The 24,352-nt window shown below is 48.7% G+C and overlaps 3 protein-coding genes across 5 annotated transcripts; 1 reads left to right on the forward strand and 2 right to left on the reverse strand.

The window, feature by feature from the left end:
* Positions 1-89: 89 nt before the first annotated feature.
* Positions 90-2,618, reverse strand: ap4s1 (adaptor related protein complex 4 subunit sigma 1). Its single transcript, XM_061675394.1, has 6 exons — positions 2,182-2,618; positions 1,633-1,811; positions 1,431-1,517; positions 517-590; positions 433-442; positions 90-356 (listed from the first exon to the last, which is right to left on the reverse strand). The coding sequence occupies exons 2-6, from the start codon at positions 1,768-1,770 to the stop codon at positions 228-230; spliced, it is 438 nt and encodes a 145-aa protein (XP_061531378.1). The 5' UTR covers positions 1,771-1,811; positions 2,182-2,618; the 3' UTR covers positions 90-227.
* Positions 2,619-3,181: 563 nt separating this feature from the next.
* On the forward strand, positions 3,182-20,368 carry strn3 (striatin, calmodulin binding protein 3). 3 transcript variants are annotated; one of them, XM_061675391.1, is made up of 17 exons: positions 3,605-3,690; positions 5,165-5,327; positions 8,881-8,984; positions 11,165-11,238; positions 11,557-11,635; positions 11,718-11,873; positions 11,940-12,075; positions 12,539-12,677; positions 12,751-12,890; positions 13,553-13,740; positions 14,644-14,691; positions 14,769-14,890; positions 16,046-16,213; positions 16,298-16,438; positions 16,992-17,099; positions 18,870-18,956; positions 19,042-20,368. In XM_061675391.1, exons 3-17 carry the CDS (start codon positions 8,956-8,958, stop codon positions 19,209-19,211), a joined length of 1,785 nt encoding a protein of 594 aa, XP_061531375.1. In that variant the 5' UTR covers positions 3,605-3,690; positions 5,165-5,327; positions 8,881-8,955; the 3' UTR covers positions 19,212-20,368. The 3 variants fall into 3 exon arrangements, with proteins under 3 accessions (XP_061531373.1, XP_061531374.1, XP_061531375.1); XM_061675389.1 differs by lacking the exon at positions 5,165-5,327 and having other exon boundaries at positions 3,182-3,690; XM_061675390.1 differs by lacking the exon at positions 5,165-5,327 and having other exon boundaries at positions 3,182-3,690; positions 13,553-13,731.
* On the reverse strand, positions 19,993-24,041 carry ccdc65 (coiled-coil domain containing 65). The gene is made up of 9 exons (XM_061675392.1): positions 23,970-24,041; positions 23,207-23,358; positions 22,934-23,101; positions 22,685-22,857; positions 22,352-22,472; positions 22,126-22,272; positions 21,822-22,040; positions 21,642-21,752; positions 19,993-20,659 (listed from the first exon to the last, which is right to left on the reverse strand). Exons 2-9 carry the CDS (start codon positions 23,342-23,344, stop codon positions 20,432-20,434), a joined length of 1,305 nt encoding a protein of 434 aa, XP_061531376.1. The 5' UTR covers positions 23,345-23,358; positions 23,970-24,041; the 3' UTR covers positions 19,993-20,431.
* Positions 24,042-24,352: the final 311 nt, after the last annotated feature.

Genomic DNA, 24,352 nt, shown 5'->3' on the forward strand with positions numbered 1-24,352 from the left:
AAGTTACTGTATACTAAAATAATGAGCTTTGCCTAACTCCGGTTAATTATTCCGCCCTCTAGTGGAAGCGCAATGAATTGTTCTGCATGTCATCGCTACCATAGATATATTTATTGGAGTAAGTGAATAATTTAGAGACTAATTCAGTAAAAAAGCAATAAACGGGGGCTCAGTGTATCCAATAAACAAAACAAAAAAAGCTGATTTGTAACATCAACATGTTGGCGTCATCCGTCAGCCATCTTGTCCAGGGCGTTGAGCGGCGCGAGGACGTTGCTCTTGTTGGTCTCCACGATGTTGCCGTTCTGGATCATCTCGTCCAGGATCACGTGCACCCGGTCCAGGTTGAACATGATCTGCCGGGTGAGTTGAGGAATACCGCTTTTTTTTGGGTGGGGAGGGGGGGTTAGGTCACGTGACCAGGAAGGATACGTCCAGTTCGCTCTGTTGACACAAAAGAGGAAGTGGTAAACAAGTGCGCCTACCTTCAGGTATGTATGATGTCATCTTTTCAACTCACCACGCGGCTGAAAGTATTTGTCCAGAACCTCCACGAAGTTCTGCACCAGCTCGTAGATGGACAACTCGTTCTGCGGGAGATGACGGGAAACGATCAGTCCGCCAAAATAATCACATTCGCGTGATCAAAAGTACGCAATAATTTGGTGCATTCATTGATACATTTTCTTCCTGTAAAATGTATTTGTAGTCATCTCATGAAATCAGTTAAGTGATTTACTGTAAAGTTATCGCTTTCACACATTATGATTTGTTTTTATCAGTTATACTATAAATAATTAAAAAAAAATTCATTTAAAAAATGCCTTCCACATTTTGAATTTGAGAACTGGTTATGTGATTAGTTGTAAATGTGAAAATAGTCAAATACAGTTTTACCTACTGTATGAACTATTTGGTTTTAGTAAATATTTTTTAAACAATTTCATTTGTAAAAAAACAATTGAATTACGTTTTTACCAAAATGTATTTAATTTGATCATTGGTTATTGTGATTTATTGTAAATATGAATTTTTTAAAAAATGATCATTTTACATACAAAATATACATTTTGTTTTATTAAATAATTGGTCAATTATAATAATTTTAAAAATCAAAAATGTTTGTTACTAAAATTGTGAAAATGACATGCATTTATTTTTTATGTATTTAATTACAAAATGGGTTTATTGTAAATTGTACATACTAAAAACAATGTCTGTTCTGTTAATTAAAAATGAGAAATTTAGGTTTGATTAACTACTATTAAAATTTGATCAAATGAAAAAACTTTTCTTAAATTATTTGACACGCATTTAATGTTGCTTTAGGCCATCACCCACTCCTTAATTATGAATCCATGTATCATAAATAATGCAATTGAAATATTTTTTGATTGCAATGCAGCATTTTCAAGGCGAAGACGACCCACCTCGTCGTGGGTGACGCCCACGGCGATGTAGAGAGCGGCGTACTGGCGGAAAACCACTTTCGAGTCGTCGTACTCCAGGAAGGAACACTAACAAAGACAGCCACGTTAAACGCACATTGGAGACCGTCCTACATAGTTCCTAAAATTGACCAGACCGTCTTCCCAAATGTGATTTGGCGTCACTCGACTGTGTCGCCGTCACCTGGTCTCTGTTGCGGCTCAGGCACACCCGGACCACGTCGGCCTCCAGCGCCGTCCTGCGGCTCATGTCGACCGCTCGGTAGTACCTGCTGAGTCGGGTCTGACCCTGGCGGTTGACCATCAGGACGAAGGTGATCATGCTCAACGCTGATTGGCCTTTGTTGTGACGTCACCTGGCAACTTCAAACAGGAAGGGATTATTTTTTTTGTAGGGTTTTCTCTCGAGGTTTTGATATTTTCCTTGTTACTTTATATACATTTCTGTAAATTGACTGTCTGTTGTACTAGAGCGGCTCCAACTACCGGAGACAAATTCCTTGTGTGTTTTGGACATACTTGGCAAATAAAGAGGATTCTGATTCTGATTTTTGAGAGGAATTTGGCTTGTTCTACTTTTGTATTTTTTTTGTCGAGTTTCGAAATAAAAAGTACGACATTTACGCAATGCTAATGCTAATTTACAAGTCCACCTGAATGTAATCAAAACATCCTCAGTAATAATAATGAACAACAGTTTGGTTCATTGATTTGACAAGCGCTGTCAACTTACGGTCAGTTGGTAGCTTACAGCGGCTACATTAGCTTCGTCAGACGACTCGGTGGCGGTTTGGGGGCGACAGTCGAGCTCGTACCGAGTTGATTTTGGGGTGCCCTAAAATAAAGACATTCCATAGTTTGTAGGACGTATCAGGATTGATTTGAGAGCAAACGATTGGGTCAAAACGCGGATTGTTTGGAGCCGAAGCCTCAGCGCGCGCCGATCTTGCTCGACCGCGGTGCATTCAAGAGCAGCAAATAGTGGGTCGTTTGGCAATTCATTTTCATCGCGTTCGCTTCATTGAAGAGGCGTTCGCGTCAGTGTGAACGACTGGAAAGCAAGTGGCAAATATCTATTGATGAAATACAATCGAGCTTTCGAGCTTGGCATGAGCTCGTCATTAGCAGCGTTGACGTTAGGCACCCCTGAAATTTGAGATATTAGTAGTAGTCAAAGAATTGGAAAAGGTCCATTTGTGTTCACGTGTATTCCACCTTGTGCCTTGCACGTCATATAAACGTCCCACAAATAAGGTCCATTTTTGCTATTTTTAGCGCTCCCTATAGGTTGCTTGGTTTACTTGAGGGAAAGAAAAAAATCATATGGTTAATGTGTATGTAGGGGTGCTGCTGTATCAATATCAGTTGTCTTTCCTCCGAAATGAGTAAGATTACAATGTTTGTTTGATAAATACATTCTTTTTTTTTTTTTTTTTTTTGCTGTAGCACAAAAAACGTTGAAATTGATCTTGTTTGGTGAGGGGTTATTCCCAATGAAAGTAAGGTTGTAGGTGGTGGTTGTTCTGTGCGCGAATTTGCAGTTTTTACACACCTTACGTCGCTAACCACAGGATTTAAACCTTTCAATTGTAGATGTTCACACTTCGATCGCCAGACAGACAGACGCATGTCGATTCCCCGTGTGTTCTGTTCAGTGTGCTCGGCTCTGTGATATCCGTTTTCCCCCTCATGTCCTGAACGCGGCTCGATGGCTGCGAGGTCCCTTCCCGGCATGCACCGCGGCGGGCTCCTCTCGGTTGCAGGAAGGCTCGCTCAGTAATGCAGTAATGGCGGCGGGTTAGTTCCACACACTCAGCAGCTCCGTCATCGGCCGCACTCACCTCACCGCAGTCCCCCGGGGGAGGAGGGGCAGCGAGCCGAGCCGAGCCCGGGTGGACCCGCGGGATCGAGCCAGACACGCAGCGGACACGGCTTTCCTTCTCTTCGGCGGACACATTCGAACGAGTCCGACATGGAGGAGCACCCCGGCGGAGGAGCCGCCGGACCTCCGCCGCTGCCCCAGCAGCAGCCGCTCCAGCTGGGGGGAGCCGGAGGAGCTCACCCGGCCATCGGCGGCGGCGCAGGAGGACCGGGGACGCTGCTGGGGCCGCAGCAGGGCGACGAGCTGCCGCGGCCCCAGCAGCAGTACACCGTCCCGGGCATCCTGCACTACATCCAGCACGAGTGGGCCCGCTTCGAGATGGAGCGGGCCCACTGGGAGGTGGAGCGGGCCGAGCTGCAGGTGAGCCTCGGTGGGGACGAACGGGAGATCATGTCAACATCATCGCTAATAATAGACGTGACACTACTGCTACTGACGTGACGACACTCACAAAGTAGGTCAAGCAGCATTTGAGCCTTTAGACAAATACTACGGAAGTATCAATTGGATGTGTGCTATTTCTCGACGAAATGAAGCAGTGCCTCACGGGTGACGGACAGACCGTGAATAACAACACTTTCCACGTGTTCAAAATAATACACATCACACGGCGGTGTCGATAAAAACTCCAAAGTAAAAGGATGATTCTTTTTCAAGCTTCATTTGCTCGAGGGCTAAAGCTAAGCTAACGCGAGAGGCGCTGGGTCACCGTCGGACATGAGCCGCGTTAGCCGTTAGCATGATTTCACCTCTCTCGACACAATCGTGTGCGTCCAAGACTTCAACCTGTGACCTTTCGACGTCGTCACCGCGGGATGAAGATCGATCAGTTTTGATCGTGATAATATCGTGCTGCTATGTCCGCGAATTTGCACACGCCAAACCATTTTGGTTGGTCACGCTAGCTTGAGGCTAGCCTAGCCTAGCTTAGTCTCGCCGGGCAACAGCTGGGCCTGTGTGACATGTATAACATTACTTACTACACACCTATGTACGGTATGAGTAATGATCATTGAAAAAATACCACTTATTACTCTAATATTAGACGTCCTTCGACCTTTTTGATTGAGTGATGCATAGTTATTTACTATTTTTAATCCATGTGTTATAAAAAGACTCCTTGGTTCACTCTATTGACATTTGTATATGGTGGACTTTGTAGGTAAGGGTTGGGCATCGTGTGAGTTTGAGCAAATCCGGTTCCTCATTTCGATTCTGGCTCCAAACGATTCACGAATCCGATTCTTTTAGGGGGCTGGGTCAAAAAAGTTTACATGGTTTAAATTAAGGGTGTTCAAATGATGAACATCCATTTTCTTAGCAGCATGAACTAAAACGAACATTTGACTCGGGGGTTCCCTATAACCAGTATCATTATCAAACCTGTGAACTAAAAGGCAATGTGTGTGGAACTAACCCAGTTGGCTTAGTATCGATTAGACTTTACACTGATCTGATCGGCCAATAATTAGCATTTTATGCTGATCGGCTTTAATGTCATCACAACGTCAGTGACGTCATTGATCGGCTCCGGAAAAAAAACATTTACTCCGCGTTGCCATCGTGTACAGTATATTTAAATCCAAAAGCTAGTTTACGTTTAGCCTTGTCGCATGTCTTTTGACGCAGTACTGTAAATGTATGAGAGCCAATGAAGTTATTTAAAAAATAAATAAATAAATAAATAAAAAACATCAGCGGTGAGGGACAGACAACATGTAATGCGTGGATCAGACTACAAGACAAATTGGTCTTTCACGATCGCACTCTGTCAGACTACTGCAATAAAATCTTGTATTCCGATACCAGCGCATCCCGTCTTTTACGATCACAGGGCTTCAACTTATCAACTCATACGCCACCGGATGCACTCGTTACCATGGTGACGACAACAACACTGGATCGAGCCGCGTGTATTATAAGAACAAAATGAGGAAAAACGTGTGGTGGTGGTCACCGGTGCTCAGGAGGGGACTTTAATTCAACGATTGCTTAAGGTATGTTCACGTACTTTGAATACGATACGGCTCGCAAGCAGGCAACAAAACGTTATGTAGCCAAGCAAGCTAGGTGTTAGCACTAACGGTTGTATGTAAACATGCCGACGTTCTGTCGAATCATGCAGTCAAGTTTCAGTGTGTGTGAAGTACTTTAATTACAGTAAAGTAATTTAATTCAATAAGTTAGCACCAATTATTTCTGTCATGTTGTAATGTTGATTTGAACTCAAATTATGTCAGTGGCCAAGCCTTGAATGCCCCCTAGAAGTCATTGATGTTTTAACTTTTGTCTAAAATGCTAGAGAATAAATTTGAAGATACTCAGTATACAGTACACGAGTATATACAATAAATGAACAAGTCATGTCAATCGAAACATTGCTCCCTCTTGTGATCGGATCGGTTATTGTTTTTTTAAACTTGATCGGCCCCAAAAATCCTCATTGTGTAAAGCCTAATTTTAAGGATGTAGCCTTCTATTTTGTAGGGTACGCACTGGAACGCGGCATTTTGGTACAAAAGGTAACTTCACACGACACCGGTGAAAACAAAAGTCAATCTAGACTGCATGAAAAAGAGTCACGAATGGAACCAAATGCTGTGTAAATCATTGATTCCTTTACCTACCCACCGATGATGAACAAGGTCGGTGTTTGTGGCACATTTGTGAATTTTGTCCTAATTCGTCGTGATGTATAGTTGCTAGTATGACCTTTGAAGTTTTAGCTCAATGTTAAGCTTGTAATGCAACTCCTCTGTACTTTCTTTCCAGTATGGTAAAATAATGAATATTTTATTTTTGCACTGAGGCGACTGGTTATTTATTTTAACAAAGTTAAGACACACTTCTGTTCACCGCCTTTGGGCACAAGCACGTCTTCGCAGGCATTCCTCTTCGTTGGTTTTCACCACTTTCTTCTTCGGGGTCGACGGACCTTAGGCATCAAAACTGGGAACCGAAATGTTTTCATTTGAACGATTCGGGAGAACCGGAATGTCAGTCCCGGTTCCAATCGGTTCTTGATTCTCGATGCCCAACCCTACTTAAAAACCCTGATGGTAGTGATTAGGAAATAATGAATGATTCCTAACGCCGCCAGTTATTTAGTTAGATTCCGTTGGCGATAGTAGCTCTTACTTGATGAATCGTTTCAGCCCAAGCATCAACTATATACAGTGGAACCTCGATTTAACGGATATCGGAAGTAACCAAACATCTGTAACATCCATCCATCCGTTTTCCGTATTGCTTATCGTCGTGATGGGTCGCGGGTGTGCTGGCACCTATCCCAGCCGACTGGGCGAGAGGCGGGCTACACGCTGAACTGGTCGCCAGCCAATCGCAGGACACACACAAACAAGCAACCATAAAACTCCATACAGGCGAAGCCGGATTTGAACCTGCAACCTCAGAACTGTGAGGCAGATGTGCGAACTAGTATGAATGTGAGTGTGAATGATTATTTGTCTATATGTTCCCTGCGATTGGCTCGCGACCAGTTCAGGGTGTACCCCGCCACTGGTTAGCTGAGATAGGCATGCCCGCGACCCGATTGAGGAGAAGCGGTACAGAAAATGGATGGATGGATCATTCTCCAATTATGATGCTACATACCCTGTTAACATTATTGCTACTTTCAAATGTGCATCATTTTTCAGAACAATACAGAATAACTCGTTTTGCCATTTTACCAACCACCTGAATAATGATCGTTGTTGCTGGTGGCTTCACTACTAGCAGTGGTTAACTGCTTATGCTCGTAACAGAGCGTGAAAGGCTGTACTGACTGAAGTCACATTTTTGTTCTTTTTTTGCATTCCACATTATCACTTGGGTGGTGGTGGCACTTCAAATGAACAAACAGCGTTGCCCGTTTTTGAGGGCGCCCAAATAGCTTACGCATCGGCTCGCTATAATGGCATTTCCCCATGTCGCTTTGGAGACGCTGCGACACAAACGGCGAGGGCTAAGTCGGCGTCTCTGTCTCAGTACGGGCCGAGGAGGCGCGACTTCTGTTTACTCCCCCGACTTGCAAATGGAAGTGGAGCGGAAAAAGGATATCTCTGATTGGCTGTTGTCGCGCACGTTCCCGACATGTTAGATCGAGGTAATACGCACACCGCTGATAACCGAGATTGGCATTATTAGGAATCCCAAGCACTTTCCTTGGAGGGCGCGCTCTGCTCCAATATTACTGGCTCCAGGACACACGCCGCTGCATTTCTGTTTGTGTACGTGGGCACAAAGATTCACTCGCCACGTGGCGTGTTAGCCCTCTGAGATTCACTCACCGAATTGATGATTAAGTCGCATTCGGCGCCTGGCGAGTGTTCATTTCGGACCCTGGTCTGGACATGTGTTCAAAAATAGTTTCCAGTAGTCACTTAAACCGGCGTTGACAAAGTCTTTTAGTTCCAGAATTGGCCACTGTTGTGCACAGGCGCTGTGGTGCGATATATTGGAGAGAAAGGGGGACACGTATCTCTGGGTCTCACACCATATGACTAGATCCAACCAACAGACGGGCCCGTAAGTGGGGGCAATGTTGAATGTGGCGACATTTCCAGCCAATGGCTTGTTATCTGACGAGCTAGCCGTGGCGGTCGTGATGGCAGGAGTTCTATCTGTTGTGGCATAGAGCTTTGCGCAGAGAGAGCGCACATGGCTGCGCTGTTAACTTGTTAACGCTGTTAAGCAGAATTCGACTCACAAATCTCTGGAGTCTGGAACATGCTGTTTTTGGTAGAGTAACTTTTTTCTTTTTTTGTCAAGGCATTTGTCTATGGCAACGTATTTGGAACTAGTAAGCACACTAATTCCTCGCAGCTCATGAAAGCAACCCGCCTCGACTTGCCGCTAGTCACTATGACAACAAGCACACCAGGGTGGTAAGTTTGGATCAAATTAAAAACTTTTCAAACAGTTTAAGCTTTTTCGATATTTACTCATAATAACTTTGTACTGTACTGGGTGTTTTAGGCCATGAAAAAAGTACAAAACAATATAATAGACAATTGGCAATAACAGATGACCCCCCCCCCCCCCCCCATCAGTCTGTTAAATGGAGGTTCCACTGTAGTCTACTATATAAAAATTGTGACATAGTGATCCGGGAGACTGCCTTCGCAATCATTCACTCATTCTCTACTCCCTAAACCTCATTCAGATTAAAAATCTTGTTTACAAGATCACAGTTTTTTTTCATATAGCGGACTCTAGGGCTGAAACGATTAATCGAGTAACGGCTAATTCGTAAACTCTCCCGCACATTGTCTTGATAATTGGACAGTGGCGATACGTGTGACAGGTGGCCGGCGCTCACTTCCTCTGCCTGTTTCCCCCGTCGCCATGGCTACCGGCGCATCTCTGCTTTGCCTCTCGATCCACCTGTTGCTATGGACAGCCTCTGTGTGTGTGTGTGTGTGTGTGGATAAAATAGTATGTTTATAAATAGCTACCATTAGTGTCGTCTTTCAGGAGCAGCTGCTGTCAGACTGACGTGTGTGTGATGATCATCAGCTCTGTGTGTGTGTGTGTTTTTTTTTCCAGGCAAGGATAGCGTTCCTCCAGGGTGAGAGGAAAGGTCAAGAGAACTTAAAGAATGACTTGGTCAGAAGAATCAAGATGTTGGAGTACGCTCTCAAACAAGAGAGGTGTGCGTGTGCTTGTGCGTGTGTGTGTGTGTGGGTAGGCCTGTCACGATAATTACTATATCGACTTATCGTTTGATAAATTAAATGGACACGATAGTTTTTCTAGACTTGATAAGTTGTCGTCGTTGTGGCAAGCCGACAGTTTGACGGCTGCGTCATTAGCCGCTAGCGGGGTCATGGAACCCCGAAGACCGGGACACGCTTGCCGGTGTTGGCTGCGTCCGATATTCCGCAGTCGTGCTCCATGTGCAGTGTGTAAATTCACACAACGTAGACACTTAAGGGACAGTTAACTGAACGTTGTGTCCGCTAGATCGGGAGGTAATGAGCTAGCCTGTGAGCTCACGAGTTAAGGAACTAAACGGCTCGCTTCACTGTGGCGATGTTTAAAACGGATTGTTCTGTCCGCTAGCTCGTCAGATAACAAGCTAGCCTATGAGCTAATGAGTTAAAGTTCAGATGACAAAGATGTTATGGGGTCAGTTAAAATGTATTTTTGCTTTGTTTATGTTATGTAATACGTAACCAACCATCGTTTGGGTAAAAATGAGGTTTTTATGACTCATATTGAGCCCTCCCCGAACATGCCGGAAGCTCATGGCACCGGTTACTCGAGCCACCACAAGGGCTTCCAGAAGTGACGTTGCAATTGACAAACGGGGCACGCTACACACTATACGCAATGGCGAGCAAAGTGTTGGAATATGAGGAGGAGGATTTCGACGTACAGGGATCGTCAAACTGTACACGTTTGAGCCGATCGCAATAGGAGTCCCTGTGTTTGCGGGGGGCGGGACTTTCTTCACGCCTTCCCGATCTCGGGGGTGGGGGTTCCCCCCGGGGAGCATTGGCGGTGTGATGGCGACTCGCCCATGTTCCGTGGCTGCCGGGGCGGTGCTAGCTTGCGCCCCGTTCCTGGGGGACCGGTATGGGTCAGGAGGGTGTGGGTGTCGGACCGGATTTCAGCACGCCTGTGCTGTTTCCCATTAGGCTGGGGTGGGCATTGGGACCCTGCGGCCTCCGCCGGGTGGCCAGTTGTCAGGGCACCTCGGTGGGGCCGGCGGACCGCCCCGGGTCCCTGCTCTCGGGCGGACCCCTGGGCCCGATCCCGCCCCCCGATTGATCGGGTGGGGTCATCGGCCTCCGCGCTGCGGCCGCAGCCATTGCAGGACGCTTCTGTCGGTCTTTTTCACTTGCATGTGTCCGCAGACGCGCACCCCTGGGACCCTTTCACTGGGTATTATTGCGACAAATAACTCATGAATATGCAAATCGCTTGTGTAGCCCCTCGCTCGCACTCTCGTCCTATAGACTTTTATCATTTACATAGTCAATCCCACCACACTTCAGTTGTACAGTCGGGTTCACGACCCTGGTCCCGCAGGCTTCTTCTCCTGTCCTTGTCCTGTTCTATCTTGTCCTGTCCTGTCCTTCCCTCACAGGGTTGAGCGCTAAGCCCCATCCGACACTCGTCTAATGTTTCAATGATTTACTTTTCTCATCTTATTTACAATGATTTTATTTACAATTAGTAAATTAGTGTCTTTGTCTTCGTTTCTCTCTCTCCTCGAGAAACTTTGTTCTGTTCGACTGATCGATTCTGATTCTCAGTAAACATCAATTATAATACTACGAAACCACAGGGGAAGCTTTGAAACTCCACTGTGACACAGTCAAATTGTTGCGGCATCAAAGGGCTCCAGCTCCTCCATTCTGCTTGACCTAACAGCCGAACAGGACACCAAAAAAAAAAGGGAATAGAAGGCTTCATGTAAACCAGGCTAGCCTTGGAGCTCTTTATTCCTTATTTCAGACCCACGAGGATCTATCATCACCGAGTCAAGAATAACAATTGACTAGAGAAGCAAGACAGGGAATTGGAATCATAATAACAATACTGATTTCAAAGCAAAAAATTATAATAAGGCCGGGCCTTATTATTCATGATTTGAGAGGCATTAAAAAAGCAACATCATTTATCGTGATAGTTTTTGGGAAAATATATTGTCTTAAAAAATTATCATGACATGCCCGTGTGTGTGTGTGTGTGTGTGTGTGTCCGTGTGGTGTGCATGTTGTAGCCTGATTAGCATTCTGCGCTAGTAGCATTGCAGTGGCGTTGCACTGTGGGTAAACTGTGTGTGTGTGTGTGTGTGTGTGTGTGTGTTGGTGTTCCTCAGGGCCAAGTATCACAAGTTGAACTATGGAACGGAGTTGAACCAAGGCGACTTGAAGCTGGCCAGCTTTGAGCCAGGTGAAATCACTCGAGCCCCGCCTCCTCGCTTTCTGCCTGGCGGGCTTATGTTGCTTTTCATTCAAATGTTAACTGTGTGTGTGTGTGTGTGTGTGTTGTCTATGCACGTGTGTCTGCATGTCCGCATATGTGTGTCTGTGTACGCTTGTGCGCGTTTGTTTTCTCTGTACTTGTGTCTGCATGTGTGTGTTGCTTGCATCTCCGTGCGTGCGTGTTTGTGTACATTTGTGTGTCTGTGCACATATGCGTCTGTAAACGTGCGTGTGTGTTTCTTTGTTGTGTCGTGTCTCTACACGCGTGTGTTGTGTTGTGTTCCAGACGCCAAAGACTCTGAAGTGTCGGCGCTTCCCGCCAACAGTCAGCTGACGTGGAAACAAGGACGACAGCTCCTGAGACAGTACGGTGACGTCATGGTGACATCATCTTGCGGCGACAGGAAGTGCTGACCCCTGTGTGTGCGTGTGCGCGCGTGTGCCTAGGTACCTCCAGGAAGTGGGCTACACGGACACCATCTTGGACGTGCGCACGCAGCGGGTGCGCTCGCTGCTGGGCTTGAACGCGTCGGAGCAGAACGGCTCGCTGGACAAGAAGAAGAAGAACCTTCAGCAGCTCATCAACGGCAACGACGCCAAGCGGTAACCCACGGCGACGCGGGAAGGGGACCGCCACGACAAGAACGCTTACTGTGTGCGTGCGTGCAGGGGTCCCGGTGACGTTCTGGAGACGTTCAACTTCCTGGAGAACGCCGACGACAGCGACGAAGATGAGGATGAGGACGGCGAGCTGATGGATGACATCAGCGACGACGTCAGACATCCGCAAAAACACAAGAACAAGGTCGACAACAGCGCTCGTCTTCCTCATCTAACTCTTCAACATCCTGATCTTCCTCGTCATCGTCCTCAACTTCCCGATTGTTGTCCTCTCCTTCCTCCTTTTTCATTTCCTCCTCATCTTCCTTCTCACCGTCTTCTGCCTCTATCCATCACGCTTCGTTGTCCTTCCCCTTCCTCCTTCATCTTCCACCCTTCTTCCTCCTCATCCTTAGCTTCATCTTCCTCCTCTTCACCTTTATCTTCTTCCTCCTTGTCCTCTTCCATAGTCCTCTTCATTTTCCTCCTCTTCATCCTCATCTTTCTGCTCCTCCATCATATTCCTTATCGTCGTCTTCCTCGTACTACTTACTCCTCTTCCTCTTCGTCGTTCTCATCTTCCTCCTGTTCACCTTTTCATCTTCTTGTTTGTCCTTCTCATCACCTCCTGTTCCTCTGCTAATCTTCATCCCGGTCTTCTTCCCCAGGTGGGCAACGAGGGTCTGGCGTCTGAGGAGGACGACGCGGATACGGAGGAGGCGCTGAAGGAGTTTGACTTCTTGGTGACAGCGGAGGATGGCGAAGGCGCCGGCGAGGCGCGGAGTTCCGGAGACGGGACCGAGTGGGGTGAGATCGAGAAGCGTTCCGTCTCCCCCGATCGGACGTCGGCGCTAACGCTAACCTGTTTTGTCACGAGTAGCCGAGCCGCTCCCGTTCGCGCCCGGGGGGGGGAAGAACTTCCTGATGGGCGGGGCCGACCACGTGCTGGAGAGCGTGTTGGGATTGGGCGATCTGGCCGACCTCACCGTCACCAACGATGACGTCGACTTCAACTATGACGTGAGTGGGAAGTACAAATATTGTGAAGGAGGAAGGAGTGTGCGCCGGTGCGAGTGTGTACAGTAGCAAGTGTCGTGACGGCGACCGGGGAAGAGTAGCGATTCGCGGAGGACCCGTTGACGTCGAATGCGCAGAGGCGCTAATGAAGCCGTTCGAGCGGCAAATCGGCGCTTCGTGCCTTCGTTGTTGCCGCCACCCAGCCGTGCAACGAGAGAAGGGAGTTAACCCCGAGGAGGACAACCTCGGCCCTGGAGAAGGCCACGGTCAGGTGACCGTAGCGGGAAAGGTTAACCCTTCGAATAAAGAAACTCAAATACAAAAATAAGATGCTGTACTTCCCATGAATGCTGAGTGTGTGAAAAAAGGCAACGATACTCTTTCCGCACAAACACAGACGAGCGCTATGCGCTAGCTAAGCAGAAACACGATGGTGCTGGGACAAAACGGCGGACGAGGCACGGGCGTCGAAACGTCGTAACTCGAGGACTTCCTGTGTATATATATGATAATGACTGTTTGACTAGATGTCGGCCTTAACTAACGAGTGATTTACTCAACACAAGTAACTGTACTTCTACTTTAAGTACAGCGTGTTTACCATCATGCTCCTTAACATGGCCGCTGACTGACCCCCCCCCCCCCGCCCGCACGCACGCACACAGCTGTTGTCTAGTCAGGAGTCGTCGTTCCGGAAGACGTGGAACCCCAAGTACACGCTGCGAAGCCACTTTGACGGCGTGCGGGCCCTCGCCTTCCACCCGGCGGAGCCGTGCCTGCTCACCGTGTCCGAGGACCACACGCTCAAGCTGTGGAACCTCACCAAGACCGTCGCAGCCAAAAAGTACATCAAGTACATGGCGTTCATTACCACTAATAGCTTTTTACCATGTGTTGTCATGACAAATATCATTTTATGAAGCATTATTATATATACATATGTTATATAATTTTATGGTACATTATGACAAATATTTCAAAATGTGTTGGGATGACGTTGAAACAATTTTAAGAGGCTTTATGACCAAATGTATTTTGCAACACATTGTTACAACAAAAATCGTCTTATGAAGCGCTATTACATAAGACATTCTTTTACAAGCCCTTTGACAAACACCATTTTCGGACGTTATAACAAACCTCTTTGTACGACACACAATTTTGCGGCGTTATTACATCAAACGTCGTTTCGCAACTCGTTCTTATGACAAACATTTTACAAAGCGCTCTCATATGATCAACATTTTATGACGCAGTATGACAAAAATCCTTCAATGACGTCATTACGTCGCGCATTGGCAAGATTTCACGAAACAATGTGAAACGTCAGTTTATGCCGTGTTGTTACGACACGCGACAAAGATCCTTTCACGATACGTCGTTGCAACAAACTGAATTTCACAACGCGTGGTTCCTTCGTCTCAAGATGTGCCGTTCAGTCAAAGATCATTTCATCAAACATCAGAGTGATGTCGTTACGGAAAACATTTCATGACACGTTACACCCAACATCAATTTACGATATATTGATACGTCAATCATTACTTAATAACTCGTCGTCGTGTTCAACATCATTTCCCGAAACATCGCTGCATCAAATATACATAAAACATTTTATGAGGCGTTGTTGCACATGAAGATATATCGTTACATCGAACGTCAATTCACGACCCGCCGCGTTCAACGTTAGTACGCGATGCATCCTGGAAACGTGATTGGTTGTAGTATGTCATGCGACTTCTCTTTGTTGGAGTAGAAGTGCCTCGTTGGATGTGGAGCCGGTCTACACGTTCAGAGCTCACGTGTACGTTTGGTAACGCACGTCGATGCGCGGGCGTCACGACGCACTTTGCTGCCTAAACTTATTGCGTCTCCCTCTAGTGGCCCCGTGCTGTCGCTGGCCGTGACTTCCGGCGGCGAGCAGTGCTTCAGCGGCGGCGTGGACGCCACCATACAGTGGTGGAACGTTCCCAGCTCCAACGTGGACCCCTACGACACGTACGGTACGCGCAAACCCGACCTTGCTCGTGTTATTGTTTTACCCGGATGACTGACATCAAGTTGTCATGAGGAGCCGGTCACCTGCTCCTCGTTAAATTCCAAATTTGAATTGCAGGTCAATGGCGTCGCAACATCGCGGATAGAGCGGCCGGTCAAAATCCCACGTTGTATCACGTGACCTTTCCCAACAGAAACCGGAAGTTTAGAGAATGTCAAAATAAGTTCACTTTGTTAGGTTCAAGCGCATTTTAGATGCACTTTAACTGCGATTTGCAACTCACAGGTTCAACTATTTGTGGATCTCCCAACCCCCCCCCCCCCTTTTAAATTTTTTTCTTTTATTTCTTTTTGAAAACTCACTTTTTTTGCTCTTTTATAAGTGATGTCCCAGTCTGATCTTTGAGATCGGAAATCGGTTCGAATGAAAATCCAACTCGGCGATGCAATTTCTGTAGAAATTGCGTGTGAATGCTCAAAAGCTCCAATGAAATGTGGGATGATTTTGGGATTTTTGAATGTGGAAAATATTTAGTCGTTGGAATGGGATGAGTCGTTCCAGAAATGGAGAAGGTGGTGGCAGTAATGTACAATATGTCTAAATGTAGGAATTTTAACGTGGTCAAATGTGGAATTTCGGAGCTCTGGAGATTGTGAGAACGTTAAAAATACTTTCTAAGGTGACATGAGTGAGCGCTACAATACAAATGATGTTTTTATTGGAACGTCGCATTGGGAATGAATTGGGAATTTTTGGGTGGACACGGTGGCTCATTTGGGAATGAAAGTAGCCTGGATGGCATGAATTCTTGGAAAGGGCTGAAGTTGAATCCATCGAGATATGTGAGCTTCCCCAAAAAAAGTAGGGAGCATAATACACTTTTTGGGGATCGAATAAAATCTGTGCCTTCAGTATTCACACAATGAAGCGGTTCCAGACACCCGAAAACGGGACCGGTAGCTTTTATGGAGATGAACGCTTTGGGCCGCTCGATGACGCCGAAACCAGCGGCAGAGGAAGTTTCAACAAAATCAGATTGCACGAAATCAAAATGGTGTTCAGGGATGATAGTTTGTGCTACTTTCTGGTTGTAACTGTCAATTCCTCGTGTTTTTTCACCGGCGACGGCGGGAAGCTGACTGTATTTTCCCGCTCTTAGACGCCAGCACCCTGGCCGGCACGTGGACGGGGCACACGGACGCCGTGTGGGGTTTAGCGTACAGCGGCATCAAGAACCGCCTCCTCTCCTGCTCGGCCGACGGGACGATCAAACTGTGGAACCCTCGGGAGGAGAACCCCTGCATCAGCACTTTCAACACCGCCGCAGGTCAGCCGCCGAGCTCGCCGCCCCCGACGAGTACGGCACGGTCGAGTTATGCGCACGCGCGCGCGTGTGTGTGTGTGTGTGTAGAACACGGCGTGCCGACGTCGGTGGACTTCAACGGCTGCGACCCCGCCCGCGTGGCGGCGGCGTTCGACAGCGGCGACGTGGTGGTCTACGACTTGGAGACGTCCCAGAATGCACTGGTGCTCAAGGGCCAGGGCGAAGGAAGTGAGTGCGCACACGCGCGACGGACGAAGAGTCCAATATGAATTCACGACACGTCACGTCAAAAGTCAGTTGGCGACACCTCGTCACATCGTGGAATGTCACGAGACGCGTCGTGATGCGACGTGACGTCAGTTTTGTCAGAACATCGGTCGACGAGTCGTGATTATTTTGCGACGTGTCAAAACGTCAAGCAGTTCACGAAACGTCATGTCGAACGTCTTTTTTTAAATTTTTTAAAAAAATTTTTACGTCAAACACCAGTTCGCGATGGGTTGTGTCAAACATAAATTCAGAACGTGGCAAAAATCTGCTCCCGTCGCGTCGGCAATCTGTGCCACGAGACCGATTCGCTACATTTCTACATACACGGGTCGCGATTCGATTTAAAAAATGATATCTTTCAGGGCGGAACGATACGCTACAGTATGGGAGCGTTACGATTATTCGATACGATACGATTTGGAGCCTCATTACGTCCTTAAATGTAACGTCCCGGTGCGCGCGCACAAAGCGGCCGTTTGTCTCCTGATGCCACGTTGCGTCTGGCGTGCAGGCCGTCCGGGCTGCCATCACATCTACAAGGTGGCGAGCCATCCCACGCTGCCCGTCACCATCACCGCGCACGAGGACAGAAACATCAAGTTCTTTGACAACAAGTCAGGTAACGCGCGGCTTCTCCATCTGGCCCTTCGGCTTTGCCGGGGAGTGAGTGGGTGGGTGGGTGTGCGCGTGCGTGCGTGCGTGCGTGCGTATACACAGTGGGTACAGAAAGTATTCAGATCCCCTTACATTTTTTACTCCTTTGCCGCCATTTGCTAAAATTATTTTAGCAAATTTGTTTTCATCGCAGCACCCCATATTAGCAGAAAAAAAAAGACATTGACATTTTTGCTGATTTATTAAAAAAGTGAAATATTACACAGCCGTAAGTATTCGGACCTTTTGCTGTGACACTGCTATATTTGTCCATTTCTTCTGATCATCCTTGAGATGGTTCTCCACCTTCATTGGCGTCCAGCTGTGTTTGATTATCCTGATTGGACCTGATTAGGAAAGCCACACCCCCTGTCTATAGAAGACCTTCCAGCTCACAGAGGATGTCAGAGCAAATGAGAATCAGGAGGTCAAAGGAACTGCCTGAAGAGCTCAGAGACAGAATTGTGGCAAGGCACAGATCTGGCCATGGTTACAAAAAAAATCTTCTGCACTTAAGGTTCCTAAGAGCACAGTGGCCTCCATAATCCTGAAACGGAAGACGTTCGGGACGACCGGAACCCTTCCGAGAGCTGGCCGTCCGGCCAAACGGAGCGATCGGGGGAGAAGAGCCTTGGTGAAAAAGGCATAAAGAAGAACCCAAAGATCACTGTGGCTGAGCTCCAGAGATGCAGTCGGGAGATGGGAGAAAGTTCTAGAAAGTCAACCATCACTGCAACCCTCCACCCGTCGGGGCTGTATGGCAGAGTGGCCCGACGGAAGGAAGCCTCTCCTCGGTGCGAGACGCACGAAAGCCCGCATGGAGTTGGCTAAGAAACACCTGAAGGACTCCAAGATGTGAGAAATAAGATTGTCTGGTCTGATGAGACCAAGATCGAAATTGTTGGCCTTCATTCGAAGCGGCACGTGTGGAGAAAACCAGGCACTGCTCATCACCTGTCCAATCCAGTCCCAACAGTGAAGCACGGCGGTGGCAAGCATCACGCCGTGGGGAGCTTTTCAGCCGCAGGGACAGGACGACCGGTTGCAATCGAAGGAGAGATGAATGCGGCCAAGTATAGGGATATCCTGGACGAAAACCTTCTCCACAGTGCTCAGGACCTCAGACTGGGCCCAAGGTTCACCTTCCAACAAGACAATGACCCTCAGCACACAGCTAAAATAACCAAGGAGTGGCTTCAGAACAACTCTGTGACTGTTCTTGTATGGCCCAGCCAGAGCCCGGACTTCAACCCAATTGAGCATCTCCGGAAAGACCTGAAAATGGCTGCCCACCAACGTTCACCATCCAACCTGACAGAACTGGAGAGGATCCCCGAATCCAGGTGGGAAAAACCTGTTGCATCGTTTTCAAAAAGACTCGTGGCTGTATGAGCTCGAAAGGGGCTGAAGAATATTCATGGCTGTGTGATATTTCAGTTTTTCTTTTTTTAAACCATTTCAACAATTCTGCTTTTTTTCTGTCAATATGGGCTGCTGTGTGTACATTCATGTGGAAAGAAAATGAACTTAAATGATTTTCGCAAATGGCTGTAATATAAAAAAGAGTGAAAAATTGAAGGGGGTCTGAATACTTTCCGTACCCACTGTACATGTGACTCTGTGTGCATGTTTGTTTGTGCATACATGGTCTGTGTGTGTTTTTGTGTGAATGGTTGTGCATATTTGTGTGCGTGTGTGGTTTCGAATACGCGTGTGTGTGTGTGCGCACGCGCAGGTAAGGTGATCCACACCATGGTGGCCCACCTGGACGCCGTGACCAGCCTGGCGGTGGATCCAAACGGGATCTACTTGATGTCTGGAAGTAAGTGCGCCTGTCCCTTTTTAAAAGCGGAGTTGAAGGCGCGGGACCTCCGATTGATTGAGGGCTGTCGTTGCCGTGGTTACAGGTCACGACTGCTCGCTGCGCTTGTGGAATCTTGACTCCAAGACGTGCGTGCAGGAGATTACGGCGCACCGCAAGAAGAGCGACGAGGCCATCTACGACGTGACCTTTCACCCCTCCAAGGCCTACATCGCCTCGGCCGGCGCCGACGCCCTCGCCAGGGTCTACGTGTAGGGCGACCCTCGCGTGTAGAGACGTGACGCCGAACGGCCGCCGCTCGCGCCTCGGGCAGCTGACCGATGACATCATCAGTCCACCTGACACTCAAGCCCCTCCTCCTACGCCACCCGTCCCGCCGATCAGGCCGCTTATCCAAATGGCGTCCGATCCCGTCGCTAGGTGGTCCTCAGGCTCTCTCCGCCGACGGCGGCGAGGTTTCTTCACCGAAGCTTCCCGGAACACGACGGCAAATAAAACGTACAGGCCAGATCGATCGGGACAGGATTCGGGACTGCCGCCGGCCAAGCGGAACGTTTTTTGACGTTCGTGCGATGACATCGCAGCGACGTTTGATCTGATCGGCGGCGACGGGACTTCGGACCCCGGTCGTGCGATCCCGCGGCCGGCCAATCACGGCTCTCCGTTCGGTTGCCGACGTCACGAGTGCGCGCAGGGTTTTTGGTGTTTGTTTTCAAATATTTTCAAACCATCTACGTTCTGTTCCTGGAGTGAACGATTCTGATCGGTCAGGACGAGATTCGGAACCGCTGTCACGCGCTCTCGCCTCGGCAGCAGCCGGCCGATCGCACGTCTCTGTTGAGTCGCTCAGGAGTCGGTGTGACGCTGTCATGATTGGTCCTGATTGGACTTGATCGATTTGGGACTCGGGGCTTAAGCGGCCAATCGCAAGTCTCCATTCAGTCACCCATATCACAAGTATTTGATGGATTTTTGACGTTTTAAAAAACAATCTTTTTCCTCATCTACTTCCTGTTCCTGAGTTTTTGTGACGACGTCATGGCAACTGTCAGTCAAAATCCAGGAAATAACTGCCAACTCATTGATATTTTATTTATTTGATTTTATTTTTCCGAGCCCCTCCGCCGATTGGTTGACCGCATAGCATCCGCTCGGGGGGGCGGAACCACGTCGCTCACTGCCGCCATTCTCACGCTTCGATGTCCATATTAGGCAGTCAAGACTCCGGGAGGAGATGTCCAATCAGAAGCCACCCTGGAGCCCACGCTGCCTCCCGATTGGCTTATATTTTGTTTTAACTTAAGGGATTGCTGGTGTGGCGAGCAGCTGACGTTTACCACGTGACGCGTTATTACTTCCTGTTGGTGTCCTGCATGAGTACCACAATTAAAGTATTTTTTCTAGTCTTCCAACTGGCATTTGTTTTCATTGCGAGGACGTCGCACCGCCAGAGTCAAGGCCCGCCTCGTCACTCGTTACACGAGCGAGTTTTTGACGACGCGGCCGAGGCCGAGGACGGCCGAGCCCTCGACGGCGACGAGGTCTCGCCCTCCTCCGAGCGTCACGCCGTCCAGGCGGCGGCGGAGCAGATCCCCGAGCCGACGGTTGTCTCGACGCAGCTCCTTGCCGCGTTCGGTGAGCGCGTCTCGCTGCAGCAGGGCCCGGTTGAGGCGGCGAGTCAGCTGATGAACTTCTGGAAATGTCTGCAGACGCAAAAAGTCACAGCGTCCAGAAGAATGGGGACGTAATTGACGCAAGGAGTCGTAAACTTAAGTTTGAACATCACGACACATTTGTACATCAATTTTAAGTTTGCAAAACGTCAAATTTAAGCGCGTTAAGGTTTGACACGCCGTTTTGTTCGACACGCAAACTGTTCACGATGCGGGATTACGTACGCAACGTGATGTAGAAAATCAGTTCGCTTCGAGTTGTTCCATCTTGAGCTTCGCGTGTTGTGTCGAAAATGAGTTCGCGACACATTGTTGCGTAAAACCGTTGACGGCGGAGGTGTCGACAATCGGTTCGTGACGCATCAAGGCGTAAAATCGCTTGTCGTTTGCCGCAACGGCGCGTCGTCATGCTTGGACGATGTCGTGACGTTTGATGCGGTGTCGTGACCTGATTTTGGACGGCACGTCAGATCTTGAACAACTCGCGCGTCGTGATATTAAATTTGACGTAACGTGTCGTGAATGATGTTGAATCCGTCAGAAAGTAATATTTGGCGTCACGTCATGACCAGATGTTTGACCTGACGGCGTGTCAAATCTTGAATTGGACGGAGCAAGGCGTTGAGATCTGATGTCGGATGTCATGTTGCTTTTGGAAATAAAAGTGAGTTCACGACACATTACGTCAAGTTGAAGTTGAAGATTTGATTCGAGGTTATGTCAAACATCAGCTCGTGACAGAACATGACGGCAAACCGCAGTTCCCAACGCCAAATGACGTACGACGTCAGTTGGCGGTTTACGTCAAATTGAAGTTCGCGACGCATTATGTCATCAAACTAACTTCGACGTTACGTCTTCCATCGCCACGCTGCCAAACGTCAGTTCATGACGTCAAATTTCAGTTCACAGTGTGTCGTTACGATCACTTTAAGGACACAGAAATGCTGCGGCAAACGTTTCGTGACCGTATGTGTCGCCACGACGACACCGCAACGGGCTAAACTTTGACCTTGGGCGGTCGCGCCGCTCCCGGCTGCTCGTCTTCGCCACCGTGTGGCCAAGAAGACGTCGCGTGTTGTATCTTGCTGCAGACGGAGGCGGCCTGCAAAACCTTCTCGCCCTGCGGACGAAACGTACGTCAGCGACGCGGCGTCGCTCTCCGTAACCACGGCGACCAGAGCCGGCCCACCTTTGCGACGACCGTCCGCAGCTTCCGCGAGGCGGCGTCCGTTCGGAGGGCCAGGACGGACAGACGTTTTCCGGACGCCCGGCGAGCTTCGCTCAGGTCGTCACGGAGACGGTGAGTCTTCGCCGTCACCTCGGCGCTCGCCGCCGCCAGCGCGTCCGCCTCGGACGCCGTTTCGGTCTGGAACGCGCTCAGCTTCGCACGCAGCGCCGTGACGGCGGCCTGGCGGGGAGACGAGACAGCGGTTCGGGACGGGTCACGTGACTACGCGGAGATCCCCGCTACCGAACGCTCGCCGACGCGCCACCTGCAGCCTGCGCACTCTCGCCACGTCCTTGCCGGTGTCGTCGAGCGGTCTTCGGTTCCCGGACATCAGAAGTCGGGCGGGGCTGCGCGCTCGTTCCGCTTCCCGCTTCTGGCACCGCTCGTCGTCCGCGTCGCGCGGCGCCGCCACCTTGCCGGAGGCCACAACGACACGTGACCGGCCCGCCGCCGAGACGGCGGCGATGAAGTGCAAGCGGTCGGCGACGCACTCGTTCCCGCCGAGCGACGCGATGGGCCGCCACGATGTCGCCGTACGCCGCGTGGACGTCACTCGCGATGAACGTGAACGCCAGGTCCTCCGGACCGCCGCGCTGCGACGCCATCTTGTTCCTAAATTAGCACGCATACCACTTTCTAGCGCGTTTGGCCTGATTGGGCTCGCAGATTAGCTGCGGCCTTTCCCGGCCGACTTCGAGTGAGAGACGGCGTACACCCTGGACTGGTCGCCAGTCACCGGCAAGTCACATATGGACGAGAAATTGACTGGTCGCCAGGCTACATAATGTTAATGCGAGAGGAAAACCACACACGGCGTCGCCGACCTCTCTTCCGCCGCGAAGCCTCGGCAGACGTCTCGCAGATTTCCCTCCCAGCGGCGCCGCACCGACGCCGCGCGCTCGTCCAGCGCGGCCCGCAGACGCTCGACGTGATGAAGGTGAAGACGACGCACGCGGCAACACTGACGCTCCGCCTCCTCGAGGTCACCTGATAAGCTCTGTCACACAAACAGGAAGTGATGCACGCCGAGCCACGGCGTGGCGCTCATCTTCCTCCAGCGAGCACGCGAGCACCTTGATGACGTCGTCCAGGCCGTCCAGCTGTCGCTCGAAGGTCTGTCTCGAGATGATGATGTCATCGCACAGCCGTTGCGAGCGCGCCTGGCGGAGGATGACGCGCCAGGCCCGCTTGATCTTCGCCTGGTTGAGGCGGGAGTTGTGCTCCTCCTTCTGCACTTTGACCTGCCCGCACAGACACGCCCACTTCAAACCCTTGTGCAGAATTCGCCAGTTGTGACATCACTGTCCTCGCGAACATGACGTCATCATCGTCACGTTGAGCCTTACTGTTAGGAAGAGTGTGAGAAGCTCCTCCCTATTCCTGTTCACTTCCGCTTGTTGTTCTTGGGCTCGGCGACGTCGCAGAAGAAGCTCCTCCCCTTCCTCCTCCGACGCCCCGCCTCCTTTCTTCACCTTCCTCGGCATCTTCCTCTTCCTCACTCAGGACGCCCGAACGATTTGTTACGCAACCAATTACTAAATCTTTTTTTTAGCTGAATCATGCTAACATGAGCTAAGCTAACACGGAGGAGCGGTGGACGGCCTTTTCATTAGGTACACCGTCGAATGACATCCAATCAGAAAGTAAGGACAGTAAATCTCACTTTATTTTCGAGATTGGAAAAGATTCAACTTTATTATTATTACATTCCCCAAGTACAAAGCAACAAAATACAAGATCGTGCGTACAAGCATTAATAGCATATTATATATATTATATATATTGTGCTGTATGTACAGTCATGTGCGTTACTGCACTATGACTGTAAATTACGAGAAAATATACGAAGCAAAAGATGAAATATACTGAAAATACATGTTTTAGTATCATCTTTATTACTGTGCATGTAGAGAAGTTGTCTTTAAAGGTTCTAATTTTCAGCCTCGTGATGTCATTCGAATGTGAGATTTTTTGGTGTACCTAATGAAGTGGCCGCAGTGTGAGTCAAGATTTGCAACTTGCAGTCAAATATCAAAATAATGACGAAATATTATTATTATTTTTTTTTACAATTGTGTGGAAAACAAATGCGCGTGATCGTCACCTTACCTCGTCCACGCGCTCCGGCTTGCAATGTTTGCGTCTCGTTTCCATGGTGACCACCGAGCACACCATCCGCCATCTTGGTGCGACTTTATCCTCGTTACCGAGCAACCGCAATAAAATCAATTTTTACTTCCGGTCCGCCGACACGCTTTTTTAAAAAAAAATGTGTACACTGTATTTATGATCAATTTAATGTGATCGTCATAAAAACTGTGCTTTTCTAAAAAAAAAAAAAAAAAAATGTTTTTAATAAATTTTGAAATGACCACAACCGTAGTTTATGACGTTATTATTGTTATTGTTATTATGTGCTGCGTGATTATGTTTGACATTCATGATTTATTTGCTAAAGATCGTATTTATATTTATATTTATATTTCCCGGCT

Source organism: Phycodurus eques, chromosome 4 (genome assembly GCF_024500275.1).
Source record: "Phycodurus eques isolate BA_2022a chromosome 4, UOR_Pequ_1.1, whole genome shotgun sequence".
NCBI lineage: Eukaryota > Metazoa > Chordata > Actinopteri > Syngnathiformes > Syngnathidae > Phycodurus > Phycodurus eques.

What these genes read in the sequence shown, in the direction of transcription:
- ap4s1 (XM_061675394.1), bottom strand. Translation starts at nt 1,770, where the DNA reads ATGATCACCTTCGTCCTGATGGTCAACCGCCAGGGTCAGACCCGACTC. An exon ending in TGAGCCGCAACAGAGACCAG is followed by an intron (nt 1,518 to 1,632) that starts GTGACGGCGACA and finishes TGTCTTTGTTAG; the next exon opens with TGTTCCTTCCTGGAGTACGA. An exon ending in TGGGCGTCACCCACGACGAG is followed by an intron (nt 591 to 1,430) that starts GTGGGTCGTCTT and finishes CATCTCCCGCAG; the next exon opens with AACGAGTTGTCCATCTACGA.
- ccdc65 (XM_061675392.1), bottom strand. Translation starts at nt 23,344, where the DNA reads ATGCCGAGGAAGGTGAAGAAAGGAGGCGGGGCGTCGGAGGAGGAAGGG. An exon ending in GCCTGGACGACGTCATCAAG is followed by an intron (nt 22,858 to 22,933) that starts GTGCTCGCGTGC and finishes TTTGTGTGACAG; the next exon opens with AGCTTATCAGGTGACCTCGA. An exon ending in GCGTCGCTCGGCGGGAACGA is followed by an intron (nt 22,273 to 22,351) that starts GTGCGTCGCCGA and finishes GCCTCCGGCAAG; the next exon opens with GTGGCGGCGCCGCGCGACGC.
- strn3 (XM_061675389.1), top strand. Translation starts at nt 3,421, where the DNA reads ATGGAGGAGCACCCCGGCGGAGGAGCCGCCGGACCTCCGCCGCTGCCC. An exon ending in TACGCTCTCAAACAAGAGAG is followed by an intron (nt 8,985 to 11,164) that starts GTGTGCGTGTGC and finishes GGTGTTCCTCAG; the next exon opens with GGCCAAGTATCACAAGTTGA. An exon ending in GTTCTTTGACAACAAGTCAG is followed by an intron (nt 17,100 to 18,869) that starts GTAACGCGCGGC and finishes GCGCACGCGCAG; the next exon opens with GTAAGGTGATCCACACCATG.